The sequence below is a fragment of the Exophiala aquamarina genome (genome assembly GCF_000709125.1).
Source record: "Exophiala aquamarina CBS 119918 chromosome Unknown aczIA-supercont1.1, whole genome shotgun sequence".
NCBI classification, from domain to species: Eukaryota; Fungi; Ascomycota; class Eurotiomycetes; order Chaetothyriales; family Herpotrichiellaceae; genus Exophiala; species Exophiala aquamarina.
Genome location: NW_013550587.1, coordinates 1,767,516 through 1,783,483, shown reverse-complemented (window position 1 = coordinate 1,783,483; position 15,968 = coordinate 1,767,516). Strand labels below are relative to the sequence as shown.

At 50.6% G+C, this 15,968-nt stretch overlaps 3 protein-coding genes across 3 annotated transcripts; all 3 read left to right on the top strand.

Annotated features, from left to right (window-relative positions):
* Positions 1-532: 532 nt before the first annotated feature.
* A1O9_00625 (uncharacterized protein) lies at positions 533-1,974 on the top strand (the record flags this gene model as incomplete). The annotated part of the gene is made up of 2 exons (XM_013409788.1): positions 533-1,478; positions 1,538-1,974. 2 exons carry the CDS (start codon positions 533-535, stop codon positions 1,972-1,974), a joined length of 1,383 nt encoding a protein of 460 aa, XP_013265242.1.
* Positions 1,975-3,010: 1,036 nt separating this feature from the next.
* Positions 3,011-5,866, top strand: A1O9_00624 (uncharacterized protein; the record flags this gene model as incomplete). Its single annotated transcript, XM_013409787.1, has 1 exon — positions 3,011-5,866. One exon carries the CDS (start codon positions 3,011-3,013, stop codon positions 5,864-5,866), a length of 2,856 nt encoding a protein of 951 aa, XP_013265241.1.
* Positions 5,867-14,024: 8,158 nt separating this feature from the next.
* Positions 14,025-15,386, top strand: A1O9_00623 (uncharacterized protein; the record flags this gene model as incomplete). The annotated part of the gene is made up of 3 exons (XM_013409786.1): positions 14,025-14,041; positions 14,098-14,266; positions 14,322-15,386. 3 exons carry the CDS (start codon positions 14,025-14,027, stop codon positions 15,384-15,386), a joined length of 1,251 nt encoding a protein of 416 aa, XP_013265240.1.
* Positions 15,387-15,968: the final 582 nt, after the last annotated feature.

Below are 15,968 nucleotides of genomic sequence, written 5' to 3'. Positions count from 1 at the left end.
TCGTTAAGAGGTCAACAGGGTGGTTGCTTGTGATTGCACATCTTGTTACTCAGTACTTTAGGAGAGTGCAGTGCAGCGTGGTGTGGTTACTCGGTTGAGCCCCTCACTCCTATCACGTCCCCTTTCCATCCCACTGCTCCTATCCTGCATTTCAATCGCCTTGTTTGCCAGCAAGGGGGCGGGGGGCCACCACGATACACACATGACGCTCACCACCTTGGTCTTGCATTCAGTCTTTCTCGTTCATACCATATCCAGAACCGTGTGCAGTTCAAAGCATGGCGAATGTTAAGCATCATTCCCCGCTGTCCATCATTACTACCAAGCATTCACTATACGTTCCAATTGCTTTTACTACCTAGACCCTGACGAGGCTACACGACCTCCTCGGATAGGCCACTTGAGCCCAACCGCATCTCGTTTTCACTGCATGTTCATCTCAGTACGCGACCAAGGCGCTCGCCGACGCCGCAGTCTCACCTACGGCGTTAGCAAAGCTGCCCGTTCCTCCAAACTGTCCCTCCTTTCTGCAATGACAAACGCCTCCCATGGATCCGACGATACTGTAACCCAGGAATCTTACAAGAGATCCTCGTCAAGTCCGGTCAAGCATCGGCGGTCCTCCAAGCACAAGAAGTCAAAGGAGAAGATGCCCATGCCAATTCCTCAACGAAAGCCCAGCCCCAGACCCGAGAAGATGAAACAGGAGAGAACCACGCCGAAATCATCGGTTGATGTCTTTGAGTTTCTCGTCGAGGATGAGGGCCAGGATGCTTCCACTCCACGCCTGGGAGAGAAAAGCGAGGCTGCTGTGGAGCCATACGAGCTCCCACCTGCAGAAGAATCTGATGACGAGGGTTACGTACGGAGTCATCACAGTGATTCTGGTATCTCTATGGGTTCCAACAGCATTTGTTTGACGAATGGTGAATCTGTACTGGACGACCGACTGCCTCCTTTACCGGAGGAGAGCCAGGACAACACTGATCACCAAGGGCAGCTTATCGACAGGTCAACATACCCTCGCCGTCTACGGTTGAAATGGCCGGAAGTACCAAGAGCCACCCATAAACAACAAAATATTGGACCAGGTACCAGAACACCGAGCCCAGAGCAAAGACGTTCGAGCCTCGCCAGCATACCTGAACCCTCTGAGCAGGACTTTCTCCTACCCAAGGAGATGCCCTTGTCGGGGTACGATCTGGTTGCGGATAAACTAGCTCAAGGGCATATTCCTCCTGTTTTCCGACGGTTCAAGAGGATTAACTATCGAGTGCTGTTGCAATTGCAGGATGAAATCATTGAGATGGAAGACCAGCTTGCCAATTTGGACATGGCCGACACGAGAAGTCGCCTCAATTCTGATGGCAGCACGTCCCCAGCTTCACGTAGGCTCAACTGGCAGTGGAATCATTCCGAGTTACATGCACATCGTCTTGAAGTCCTAGGAAGACTGTACATTAAGATCGAGCAATACTGTGGGTATCCTGATTTCTGAACGTTGGAAAGACCGCAACTAACGAATGAATCACAACAGACCAAGCACTTTTATCGGCGCAGCAGGTTCAAAAACAATGCCGCACGGCGATCCCCACCGACATCGAACAGTTTCGAAGTTGGTTACGAAAGAATAAACCACTATCAGGGCCAGAATCACGGTTCTTAGACGACGACAACGATTTGATGATGCTGTTGGAAGATGACAGGAGTAACGGTAGAGCAGCGACCGCAAGGTCCTCCACGATGATGGCCCCCGCCGACTTGGTGCCTCTATGCATATTGACGACGACTCTTTTCCCGCTGTTGTGTTTCAAACTCACCACAGGCGTTCTGAATCGTATGATTATCCTGGTTGCTGTTCTGGCGGCGGGACTGGGCAGCCTGGAGAAGCTCGACCGCTCCAGAGTACCCGAACACAAGCAGCTGATCGTGGCGTGTTTCGGCGTTTCGTTTCTGGTTGCATTGCTCTTTTAAACCGCGAGATCTTTTATGGAAAGAAAAGAGGGGGTTTTTGAGCGGCAGCGCTCTGGGCATGGACTCCGTGGTAACTTGGTATTGTGCATGTTTTTATCTTGGGAAGAAACATTAATATGCGTGGCATCAGCAACATGATACCCCTGGATGGAGTTATCTTTTGTATTGGAAATGATACACATGACTGATGGTTGGTACGGGGACAGCATGACTTGTTCGGCTAAATGAGACATGATGACGATGAAAGAATACCCAAGATACGAGTACCACGAATTAATTAGACCGACGGTGATGCACCTAAAAGGTATCTTCCTCCATGGAGATGACCGATGAGATACTTTTTGTGGTGTTTGTTTTTGGTGGACGGGCAAGCTTACGAGCTTCTTCGATTGCCCGGGGGCCCTTCGGGGCTCTGCTCTGCCTGATTAGGTACCTAACTTGATGCATGCCCATGCTTAGAGCCCTTAAGAACGCAACACCTCTAGGCGATGAATAGGCAACAGTTGCCTAAGGAATTAGTTAAACAGGTCAACGTATCTGTCTGGTGGCCCTCCTTGTCGGTTAATCTGCGGCAGACATCCTGGCGTCAACATCGGTTTCCCCAGATTTCTCCTCATTCCATTGTCTGTTGTATTGATGATGAATGTTGATGGGTTGACCTTCAGTCGTCCAACCACCACCATCATCTTTATTGCCCTTCGAGCCTTTACACGCTACAGCCCCCCTTACTGCGAAGCGTATACTACCATTCCGCGATTCTGGTCGAGCGTTGTCGCCATTCGGTCTTCACGCTCGCACCCGCGCTCACGCTCTCTGCCTGCGGGCCATCCTGTCATGTGCCTGTGCCTGTGCCTGCAGAGAAGCGTTCGCACTAGCAGGCACAAACGCGCGGAAGAAGGCCTCATGATGTCGTCGTGAGGGTCCATATATCTTGTTTGCATCTCTTTCGCCTGCACCTCACGCTCGGATCATCCTTCATCCCAAAATCTGCCTCTACTTTGCTGGCTTTGGTACGCAGCTCGGTTGTTTGCCTACCATGACCTCCAACTTCATCTCCCGATTTACAGGCTCCACCAACCCTTCGTCTTCCATCTACGAGACTATCCGGCAGCATGACCAAGACTCGGATGCCTCTGACATTGAAGAAAGAGCTGGTTTAGCGGCTGGGTCTCGACAGCGGTATCGTGATGGTTTCGAAGATCAAGAAACTGCCCGCACGGCCTTTCATACCTCCCGCACCCATTCCTCGAGACAGCCCACGCGCAAGGACAAGGGCAAAGGTGTGAATAGGTCGAGGTGGAAAGGCGCCAGGTCACATGCCTTGATGGAAGTCGAGGAGGCAGATGATGATGTCCCAGCTTCCTTGTTGATCGAGGATGCCACCGGCGCCCACCGTTCGATAGCTCTTCCGCCTCCGCCCAGCTCGATCCCAGATGGACTGCCTACGTTCGAAGATACTGGATTTACAAACCATGTTCAAGACCGCCGAGCCTCGGATCCGAAGCCTCAGAGACCTTCCACCGTCACGAACCTCTGGGGCAGCCTTGCCAACCAGGACCCGAAAGAGAAGGCCATGTACCGTTGGGTGAACGTATTGAATTTGGATAACTTCCTCCTTGATGTCTACACCTACTATATCTGTCACGGCTTCTGGTCTACAGTGCTCATGCGTTTCTTCAACATCATCACCATTGGCTTTATTGTCGGCTTCTCTCTTTTTCTTACCCAGTGTATAGATTACAGGGATTTTAAGGGGAAGACCAAGATGTCGGAGATCCTGGTTCCGCAATGTGCTAGCAAGATGGGCTTTACCCCCAAAGCTCTTTTATGGTTGACCACATTTATCTGGCTTTGGAAATCAATCGGATACGTTCTTGACATTTCTCGATTGAGGCACATGCATGATTTCTATCTCTATCTTCTCGGCATTCCAGAGGATGAGATCCAGTCAATTTCCTGGCAGGAAGTGGTCAGCCGCCTCATGGCGTTGCGGGACTCCAATCCAAACACTGCGGAGCCAGCTGCTAAAAAGCGGAGTGGCTGGATCAAAACGCAAAGCAAGCAGCGAATGGATGCACATGACATCGCGAGCAGGTTGATGCGACGCCAGAACTATATGATTGCCATGATTAACAAAGATATTCTTGACCTTACCCTGCCGGTCCCATTCTTCCGAAATAGACGACTCTTTACGCGCACATTAGAATGGAGCATTGACCTGTGCATCATGGATTTCATCTTCAACGATAAGGGTCAAGTCCGATCCCTCTTTTTGAAAGACACGCATCGGAAGGATCTCTCGATCGCTCTGCGGAACCGCTTTTTCATGACTGGAGTGGCAAGTTTGATTTTTGCTCCTTTCCTGGCAGCTTTCTTTGTTATCAAACATATCTTCTTGAACTTCAACGAGTATCAGAAAAATCCGTCACAAATCAGTACGAGAGAATACAACCCATATGCTGAATGGAAGTTCCGAGAGTTCAACGAGTTGTACCACCTGTTCCAACGCCGGATTTTCATGTCATATCCCTTTGCCAGCCGGTACATTAATCAATTTCCCAAGGATAAGACTGTCCAAACAGCACAGCTCGTCACCCTGGTTTCTGGAGCAGTGGTCAGTGTCTTGGGTTTGGCGACTGTGCTGGATCAGGAAAACTTCCTCAATTTCGAGATTACCCCTGGCCGGACGACAATCTTCTATCTCGGTGTATTTGGTTCAGTCTGGGCTGTTGCCCGTGGCTTGTTACCGGATGATAATATGATATATGACACGTCGAACTCGCTACAAGAGGTCATAGATTTCACTCACTATGAACCAGCTCATTGGAAAGGCCGTCTTCACACCACTGATGTGAAGCAGGAGTTCGCTCAATTATATCAAATGAAGCTGGTTATCTTTTTTGAAGAGGTTTTGAGCATGATCTTCACACCCTTCGTGCTGTGTTTCAGTTTGCCTAATTGCAGTGAAAGAATCATTGACTTCTTCCGGGAGTTCACTATTCACGTTGATGGCATTGGATATGTCTGTTCCTTTGCGGAGTTTGGTTTTTACAAACCAGGCGTGAAACCGCCCTCGACTGATCCCACTAAGAATGCGCGGGACGATTATTTTGCCTCCAAAGACAACAAGTTGGAACACAGTTACTGGGGCTTCATCAACGACTACGCGCGCAACCCAAAGACAGATGTTCGCTTCAACTATAACACTAGTAAGCGACGCTTCAATCTGCCGCCTCCTGTCCCTGGCCTGCCTTCACCAACGTTCCCGACTCTCGACCATGATAGTACTTTCAACAGCGGCACGCATCGAACCAGTATGTTGTCACCCACTCACCGAGGGCTCTCTGGGACTCCCGGATTTCAAGCTCAGCAACATTCTGCTGGCTCACCGCTTCAATCCATGTTACTTGACCCACACCATCAACCTTCAGCTAGCGGGTTCACTACCTCACCGCAAGCATCGAGGCACCCAAGAGGTGGCCAAGTCTCCTTGCTCGCTCGACCCCGTCGCGTTCCCTTACCAGCTGATGTAGCTGAAGAGGAAGGCCCTGAATTCGATGGTGCAGTTCAAGGGAGCGCAAAAGCGCCGACCACAAGGAATCGGACTGTAGGTACTAGAGGCGGTGGAGCTGAAAGAGGCCCTACGGCCACCAGAAGCGGTACTGCGGGGCTTGGCCTCACATCGGCCGGCGTTGGCCAAAGTGAAGGGGAACTCGGGTCGTGGAAGTATGAGAATGACTCGGACGACGCAAGCACGGGGGCGAGCGATGATGATGATACGAATGTCGAGAAGCTGACGAGCGGCGGGCCATTAGGTCTGATGAGACAGTTCCAGCGGGCGCATCAAGGGGAAGTCAGGAATGCAGGTGGTGTTGGAGGAACGGGCATTTGAAGAAACGCAGCATCGGGTTACTCCTTTGGTCTTCATCCCAGAAAGGACAGGGACAAGGATAAGGACGAACGCTGCCTGGTTGCGTTTTAGGCATTCTTGCTGGTTTGGGGGTCTGATTCCATTGCATTGAATTGAATTGCCCGCTGGTTGATGGGTATCACCGTGCCGTGCTTCATGCTCATGTATGGATCAACGCGGCGTTGTACACAATCACTGTGACAGAGCGGTTTATCCACACCCCTTTTGGAAGGGTTATGCTGCCAATGGCCTTTTGATGTCCTTGACATCTGGTCCCGTTCCGTTCCCTCCCCGGCCCTCGCCTCCCCCATCCCAGCATCTTCCAGGAAAACGCAGGCTATGAAGAACCATGGCGGGGAATGAGACGAACGGGAGAAGGCGCCTCCATCGCCTCCATCGCCTCCAAGCTAAGTCTGCAGCTGCACCACCGTCTTTTCCTTTCCTTTGAAATACATAGTAATGGATGGACTTGTTCTTGCTTCAATCATGGCGTGGCGTGGCGTCGCATGGCATCGCATGGCATGGATAGCGACGCGCCAAATCCAGGGCGGAAACTTGGGCATGGCATGCACACGGCACCCCACGGCAACTTGTTAGGTACATGGTTTTACTAGATAGAACTGCATTCGCACTTCGAGGCAAGGACGGTCGCCGCGAGTCTTGACTAGATAAGTACATAGCATACTTTACCTGAGCCAACCTTTCAGCACAAGTCTGACGGTCTATCACGTTCAAGGATGTGATATATATATACACCTCACTCTAGCACTGAAAAAAAAAAAAAACGGTGTACTAGACGCTACTAGCTTACTGGCTCCATGAAGCATTTTGCCGCCGCCGTTGTTGTTGTTGTTGTTGTTGTTGTTGTTGTTGTTGTTGGTGGTGGTGGTGCTACCACTTGCTCCTACGATAGACGTGTCCAAGCAGCACCCATCTACATAGGAGGAACCTGGCTCAGGCAGACCATCATGTCTTCATGCAGACTCCGTGCGTTCGTTGGCTACAGTACTCGATGTTTGTCTGGACTCTGACTGGATACGACCTGCCTGCCTAGACGGGCAGTCCCAGGCACAGATAGTAGGGTGGTTCGCGGCCGAGAAACAGTCCTGGCTGGCTACCTGGGCAGTAGATCGACTCTGGCTGCCTTACCTTGCCCGGCTGCGCTATGTATAGGTACATAGTACTGGAATTAAGTCTGCCTGAGCACGTGGTGTAGATAGATATTCGATACGTACCTCGTAGACGCCCGGTAGTGACTTGACTGGTACTGGGTCAAGTGCTATACCCAAGGTACTCGGTAGTACATATGGGATACCTGTAAGCAGGTCGCAGTGCGCTGAGCGAGTCAATCACGTCATGTAAATGATAGGCCGAGAGGCTAGCTAGCAAGTAAATATTGGAGCCCGAAGGATCTGGGTGTGATAGCTACACGTAGATGTGGACGCCATAGTGCCTTGGTTCTTGTACTGCATATTGCTACCTACCGTTCCTCGACATTGACCATTGCAATTCCGAAACATTTCCCAGAGTTTAAAGGCCTTCTTTTCTTCTCTGTACTCGTTGTCGCATCCTCGTTCGTGGAACCGGCTCCGTGATCGGGCATAGTGGATTGGAGATAGCTAGAACGCCTGGTTCGAGGGACTTAACCCTATGGCTATCCTTGACTAGACCTCGTATGCTTTGATGATCTATTTTGCTAGTTGGCATCCTTGGACGAATGAGCTAAGCTCGGTCGTCCCGGCGCGATCGTGCTGCATCGTGAACGGTGACGAGTCTGCACTCTGACAGACGAAAGCAATAAGAGAAGGGACGTCTCATGGCTGCGCCGCTGGCGCATGTGACCGGCTGTCCGCGAGGTGGGTGGAAGTCAATTCCCACTTTCTTAATTTACCTTCAATAATGATGTGTTCTGTCGGATTCTTACTACCCGTCCCCTGTACTTTGATGATGTTGCCGCTCGCCAAGGTGAGGCTGAGGAAGGCTGGCCCTTGGCCCCCTCCGCAGGCGCTGCGCTCTTTCCGCCGACTTGTAGATGACACGAGGATGTTTGGCCGTTTCCGTTTTCTCTGGTCATCTCGCCGTTTCTTCTGCTTGTCTCGTATTCGCTTGGGCTGCGTTAAGGAAGGTTACTATGTAGTTTGGCGGTGCAATACGAAGCGAAAAGGTGCGAGTGCGAATAATGAGGGAGGAAGCTAGAACAGGAACAGAGCTTTTCAAGCAATGATGGGATGGGATTTGCGCCCCATGAGATCGGACGCTTGATGTTGTTTCTTGAACCTACATCAGTCGTTGGGTTCGCAGAAGCATATGAAAAGCCGTCGGTTCTGGACTTAGGGTTTGTGAAACACGAGGGTTTGACTTTGTTTTCAATGGTCAAAAGTACATGTCTGGTCAATGGTCCTGCTTAAATTGGCCTAGACTCAAGAGATTGTGCTGGACTGGATACGCTTCAGAGATTCAGGAGACGAGATCTCAGTTCTTTGACCCTCTCTGTGGGACGACTTAGAAATGTCGCATGACTTCCTATGTACGCATATGTATGGTGTAGGTTCATTCTGGGTACATGGGACGGGTACTTTGGGGGGCTCCTGGAACACCCATCATTTCGAATCGGGGTCGAAATGGGCACTTGATCCTTCCATTGTCGCTTATGTAGACTTCCAATGGGGAGGAGCACGAGCCTGGTGACTTGTAGAAGGCGATTGATAAGTCAAATACTTTCTCACACCATTTGTACTCCCTTGTTTGATGGCGTGAGGTTGGCTACGGGGAGGCTTCTGGCACCCTCCACTGCTACGCCTCCGTACTCGTAGTAGTTGTGTGCAGCCTGCAGCCCCCCGTGATCGGCCCAGAGCACGAAACCAAATCTCGGATCGGTCCTTCTCCCGAAGGTTGAATGCCTGATTCTCAAGGTTGGACAACGTGGAGGGTGACCTGGACGATTATTGTTGGATTGAGGAATAGAGGCCTGGTTAACGCCATAATGCGCATCTTCCACTTGGTCGCCGAGCTGCCTTGCGAGGAACTTGCGACGCCTGCCTTCCTCCAGCGCAGTGGTCTTAGCATTCAGATCCAGGGTTTTCGAAGCGAATGCTGGCTTAATTAGGTCAACCCTTGGTACAGGAGTACCTCGTAAATAACATGCACTCCATACTTTCGTCAGACTCCTCCGAATCTCTCATAAGAAGTTAGGACATGGACTCGATCCGCGAGGCTCGTCTTCACAAAGTTCGATGCTGCTCAGATTAATATCTCGGAATATTGCCGAAATAGGCTCTTGTTAGGTTATGTGTGCAATCCAGAAAGGTCACCCGTGACCGTCTATACCCGCTCTGCGGAAAGAGGGCGCGGCCTTTGCCTCACACGGCTACTTCATATAAACAGGTTGTGCTGTTTGAGCGGACGAACTCCAAGACTCCCCGGAGATTGCGCGACCGTATAAACCCTCTTGCGGATATTTATTTGTCACGGAGGAGCGAGGCATCAGCATGCTGCGCACGTAGCGATGGTAAAACGGGGAGAATCTTGGTACTAGCTAATTTAGTTGTCTAGGCCATGACTCAGGGGAAAAATGGGCCACCGCCTCGAAGTTTTCAGAGTAGTCTTTCTTGTATATTTTTGACTCGCTAGTAGATAGGGACATGCCCGGGTTGTCCAATTAGCTGGGTGTGGTAATATGTCGTTGGCTAAGTCTCAGTAGCGTTCGAAACTCATGCTTCCCATAAGAGAAATGCTTGGTGAGCTTTACAGTACGGAGTACATACATCCATCTTAGTTAGATCGGCGGAACTGGATCTGCTAACAGGATTAGATAGGATTATCAAGAACTCGGTAACCAATTGATATGTCTGCTTTTCGTTTAATCTCGAGTCATTTGTTTACTGATTACTCCGTTCCAGGACGCGAATTCGACCAAATCAGTCTGTCAGATTCCGGTCAGCAAAGCTGCAGGGTAGCGTGATCTGCAGAGCGAGTTGATGACAATTTGCGCAGGAAGTGGGAATTCTGTTGTGGGGTGTGGCATTTGTTCCCTGATATTTTTGCCTTATGAATGGAGTATGAATATTGAATAGGACGTGTGAGATATGCATTCGGTTTCTGCTGTGATAAAAAAGTCCAGTACCCTCCAAGTTAGTGCCAGTGCTCACCTGGGGCAATTTGAACTGTCATGGTCTGTCGTCCACTCAGATACATATGGGTCATGTAAATTATGTCTTCTATCCCATTGAAGCCTTGCATTTCTCGCTTTCGATTCCGGTATGAATTGCATAAGCGTTCTTAACTCGTGCACTCGTTATGGATCTAGACCGAGCTAAGTCAATGAGCCTCGTAGGCTCATCACTGCCTGTTCTCCTAGACATCGCTCATGCGACTGACGACATCGTACTATATTGACTGTATTGACTGTTTGTGCATAAGAGACCGGGGACCATTGTACCGAACCTGTGCTTGACACGTAGGTATCACGGGCCCCTTCGGAAGCTCGTATCATGAGTCTGGGGATTGGCATCTCGAACAAAGGCGACTCTGTGACGCGTGAGACAGCCAGCCGCTGTAAGTCGGGTCGTTGGATCGCTGGGTCTCTGGCGACGAATGAGCCCTCACTAACCAACGTCAGAGACGTACAGACCTGACCTTGTCATACCTGGATAGGGGCGAGGGCCCAGAAGGTCACAATGGTCGTCACTGACCACCCAAGGGAGGGTCTGTCAGCGTTGGTAAGCTATCCTCACAGGGCAGATTTTGCCATATCTTCATTGCCGGAAGTGATAGGGTTGGGTATGCCGTGTTGCAAATGCGTGGGAGTGTTGACTCCAAATAGAAGTTGCTGATTCAACTTTTATGAAACGGGTATGGACAGTTCTGGGCGGAGAAACATCCAGGGCGGTGAATGACCTTGCACGCGCTGTAATTTCGTGCAAGTCGAGGCTAGTCCGTCTGCGAGAACCTCTCATACCACGGCCTGCTATTGGCCAGTCAGCTATGTTCTATAGCGATTGGAGGGTAAGTTGTCAACGTGGCTGGCTGCTTGCAGCAGCTCTACGGACTAACTACTTTGGCCCGACCAAGTTTGAGTGGATGCTGAAGTTGACTAGATACTCCCCCATGTAGAAGCGGCCTGGTATGGTGTTGGTCTGAACTCATACAATGGGCCATGGGCCCATGGGCCCATGGCACAAACATCATTTCCAAACTGCATGTTCTGACTCTCAGGGTTACTCGTATCCTCGCCGTCTCCCAAGCTCAAGCTGTGTTTCTGCTACGGCAAAGGGACTGTTACACCTGGAAGAATGGTAGACGCTAGACAGATGTGCCTCTTTCTTCGAGCACAGCCAGCCCAACAGCTCGGCTAGATGAGACCGATGGAAAGCTCATTCAGCAGTGCTCATTTTAAATCACAACGTACCGGGGATGCTTTGAGGTATGGATAATTGGCTGCTGTCGTCTTATCCTCGTGAAGCGACTTGGCAGCTGGATGTGCAGAGATTCGACTTTCCTAAACCGTCCTCAGCTTCATTATGGAAAGGGTAGCATCTGGTTAGAGTCGCAGTGCGTGTGTTCAGTGGCCAGTTGGTGTCAGGTAGCACCAAGCATGATTTCTTGCTGGCTGGCTTAATGATTTGCTGGGTTGCGTAGTTTTGAGTGTTGGGTATTCTAGGACGTCGATGCTTTAAATAAATGAGCCGGGGGTCTTCATCATGTAAGCAATTTAGTATGATTTAGAGCTCCACCACCTCCCCCTTAGGTTCGCTTGCAAAGTCACGGACATGCGGCTGAGATCTTAGGAGGGCTACTTTGTCGGTGAGACCTAGGCTCTTGGAGATTCGGAAGCTCGCGAACTAGGCAGCTCCCCAGGAAAGGCGCTGCTGAACATGTTTGATGTGCCCTTTCACGTATCGATGCAAGATTATTGCGGCTGTCAGACGCAGTAAATCCTTCTCGCCTAGTCATGCTAGAAGCTTAGACTTTCGAACCTTCCATGCAGAGAGGTCTGCTCTGAACTAGCGAGGAGGGAGGCGTAGGTTGGGTCTTTCATATTTTGATGTTAGGGCCCAGTGGCCTATGCTACGGATGAAATACCCGTATGGCTCAGGGTGTGGAACAGTGTCGCAGCCCCACGCATATCTCATACTCGTGCATATCTCGTCCCTATCTCTATCGCTACCTTGGTGAGGAAAGGGGCTCGAGGTGGCAGGCTCTAAGATTTAAAGTGCGTGGCAAGCGCGTGGGAGCGCCACTGTTTGTGACTATGACATGGGATTGTGAAGCTCCCGAGATTGCGGACCTCGACGTATGGAGTGCCCCGTCCAATGTGTGGAGCCTATATCAGTTCTGGAGGAGACGGTTTGGAAGGTGTGTATCAGGTACTCCGTACTCCGTGCATAGGAGTAGGAGGAACGTCAATCCAAGGGTCGGCTCGACTAGGCTGCAAGAGGTATGGGATATAACGATCAACTGTTCGATTTGTTTGTAAATTCAACGATAGCTTCACAGCTTGAGCCCTATGATTTACTCCGTGCTCTGGAGATACCTAGGAAGGATCTACATTGCAAGTTGATCTATGAAGATCCTTTCGGCTATGTAATCCCTAGCGGTTGATAATGCAAACAGCAGTATGTACCTATGTACTCAGTACTTCTAGAGATGCCACTTATCAGGCATCCGGCAGTTGGTCTATCATCAGCCTCGCATAGTCGATCACCGGGCAGTGGGGGCACACTCTGCACCAAAGGCTTTGCCTGATAGTGATAGAGATATCCTCTACCGTGGCGCCCTATCATGGCTCTGTCCGTATCCATAATTTAGGCTTGCGTCAACGAGGTGACCTGGTGGCTCATGGGATGGCAAGAATACGAGGGCAGCACGGATTTTAGATCAAAGTAACTGCCCCAAAAAGTAAATGGAGTCCAGCCTGATGAGGGTGGCTTCGACGGTTTCGATTTTGGGTTGAATTCAACAGCTCGTCAGGAGGATAACCATGACCCGATCTGGCGTCAAGTATTGTCAATCTAACACTGAGTTGGTCAAGCCTGTCATCTGCCCCTGTTCTAATCTCAATTGGTGGCTCTTTGCGGCTTAGAGAACTGCGGCCCGTACGGCTGAGAGAGCCATTGTTGCTGTGACTGCTCCTCCCGGTACGATGTGAAGTAAATGGAATTGTTGATGGCGATGGTGATGATTGAATCAGTAATATATTGTTGCTTGGGCTGATTAGAGCCTGGTGTTGACCACCCCGCGATCTGGTCGAGGAGAGCTAGGGCGTCCCAACACAAACGCGGCGTTAAAGGTCAGAGATTAATGATACACAATCCGTACTCGGTATGTTCGACGTACCAAGTAGAAGTGCGGTGATTGAAGAGAAGGACCCTTGTTCGTTTACGCTGAGCCTCGAATCAGCTCTGTTGTATCGGTGTTTGATGGCTAGTCACTTGGTGTACGAAAGACGACGTTCAGCAGCCTCAAACCTAAGACCGACAACTGCTTGGAACCGAGCACTGGAGATCGACTCCTGTCCACCGTCCGAGGTATGGTAGCCCGTACCTAGATCGTTAGCGGCGCGGGTTGGTGTAAGCACGCTTGTTTACTCATTGAGGCCAAGTATTGTGTCTGACACGAGTCCATAATTTAATGGTGTTGAGGGGTCCAAAATCTCAAGGCCAAAGCTCCACCGCCCACCGTTCACTTTCTGATTCTCGCTAGGACTCCTGGCCTTGGCCCTGGGCGCTGACTGCTAGACCAACAACCTTACGACCCTCGTATCCCGCGTGGGAAAGCGATCACACCCTGGTCTCTGGGCTGGCGGTAGCAACCAAGCTCCACCCGTGGCACCGATTACAGAACCCCTGTCCTCCCCCCTGGACCCTGGACCCAAAGCATGAACAGTCCAAATGCTCCTCCATCAGACTTTCTATTATAATATTCAACAGCCACGCCCGTCATGCATACAAACAACGTGCCCTGTGCCACCAAACTTGAAGCCTGTCACTCTATCAACCTGAACTTTGGATCTCATCTGAACCCTCCATAACCACAACACACCATCACCTCATCTGGCTTCATAACAACCTGCCGCTTCAATTCCTCCCACTTGACTTTGTGAACTGCCCTTGAATACATTCATTCCGTCGTCTTCGCCACAATGGCCGATCAAGCTGAGTGAGTGCTTTGCATTGCATTCCCTGTGTGAGACATGCTCGTTGACAGGTTGCAAGGGCGTCAGGAACATCGACATCGGTTGCCACTCCACCACTATCATCAGCACAATCGCTTGCTTCTTCGACATCATCAACCTCTCCATCAGCTCTTCCCACACCCCCATCTAAATCCGATGCAAAGCCCATAAAGCTGAGAGCGGCATGCAACCACTGCTTTTCGGCAAAGGTAAGAACCCAACCAGTTTCCGGGTGAATTGGAGTGCCTGACGTTCCATGGACAGGTCCGATGTGATGGCAACAAGCAAGGCTGCCGTAGATGCTCTGAAAAACGACTGTCTTGCGTCTATAGCGAATCTCGAGTCGGCAAAGTTGTAGGCAAGCGACGGAAACGTCCAGTTGATGACTCTATCGGCAACATTAACTCTCAGTCCTGGATTGTCAACACTGCTCCTGCTCAATCAATACCTTCGCCAGCCAACACTCAGGGATCCGAAGAATCAGCAAAACGTCATTGTGGCCCACCTTCCTGGACATCTTTTATCGCCGGTGGTGACGAGCAAGGGTTTCTCAATTTTGAAGAAACAACCGACTCATTGCACGCCATCGACATGACCGACAACCGGAGCTTCTCCATGGCCAGTGAGTTGACGTTCTTCAACAATAGCGGAATGCCTACTCCCGCTCTCAGCCCCCCACAATTCACACGATACTTATCTCCTGCTCAACTGGAGACTCGGCCCACTTCCAGACACACTTTCGTACCAACTAATACGTCAAAATTGCAACTACCCCGACATAATGCAGCAGTTGCACGTCATCTTGAGAGCGCGCGAGAAGACGAGGAGATGGTGTGCATCAAGCTCCTGGCACATCTTAAGAAACACGCCAGTGACGAGATGCAGCCGCGAGAGTCGCAGATAGATCTTTTAAGAAAGTGCAATGCAGCAATGCAGAGGATTTTGAGGAGCAAGACAATCCGCTCGGACTACGCTTGTCATTTGGTATTGTCAAGCATCATCGCTCACCTTGTTCGGCTCTGCGAGAGACTTTCTCTGTGTAAAATAGAGGAACCTCGAGCCATGGACTCCCAGTTTCTTCAAGACCAGGTCCATTTTGCCGAGGCAATGCCTGGTTTCTTTGACGCCGCTGTCTCCTCCGGCCCAGCCCCTGGCGAACAGGCCCAGCTGATACACCTGGTCAAGGAGGTGATGTCCTTCATCTCGGCAACTGGAGAGATGCTCAAGCGGAAGCCGATACAAGGCTTTCAGTACCTGGGAAGGCACGAAACTTTACACGTGGAACTAGAACAGAGGTTAAGGCAAGCTTCGATGCTTTTGCACTCATGAATATTTGTGTTTTGTATGGGTCGGTGTGCACTACGAAGCACAATATGTGATGTCAGAACGGAATGGGATTGGACGGATGAGCAATACCTGTCTGCAAAAGCGTTGATACCAGATGTAATACCAGAACGATTGATGAAGAAGACTTTAGTGACACAGGAATCTATTTCCTCTCCATGGACAAAACTTGAAGCAGGGATGCCAAGCCACCGGTTCTCAGTCACGTGCAGGGAAGCAGGGAACAATTCATTTCCGGGCGGAGAATCGTCATTCTTGTGGATCCTGATTCGCGGAGCGTCGTCGTCCTCTGCAACTCGTAAGCCTCGTTTGGCAGCATCCTCGATCCTCAAAATGCGCTCTCGTGCTGCTTCAATATTTGTCCTACCTACACTTCGCTGGCTGATAACTTTCCCGGTCTCTGTTTAATAAACGTTGACTTGCTTTGGGAGAGCTGGCTCGGCTCGTTCTCACAATCAACCTGTCCTCTTCTCCGCTCGACCCTTTTGCATGCGCCAGCAATCGTGAATTCTTCGATGAAGCCCATGAGTTCTCTTCCTCAGCCACGCACTCTCCCCTCTATTGTCC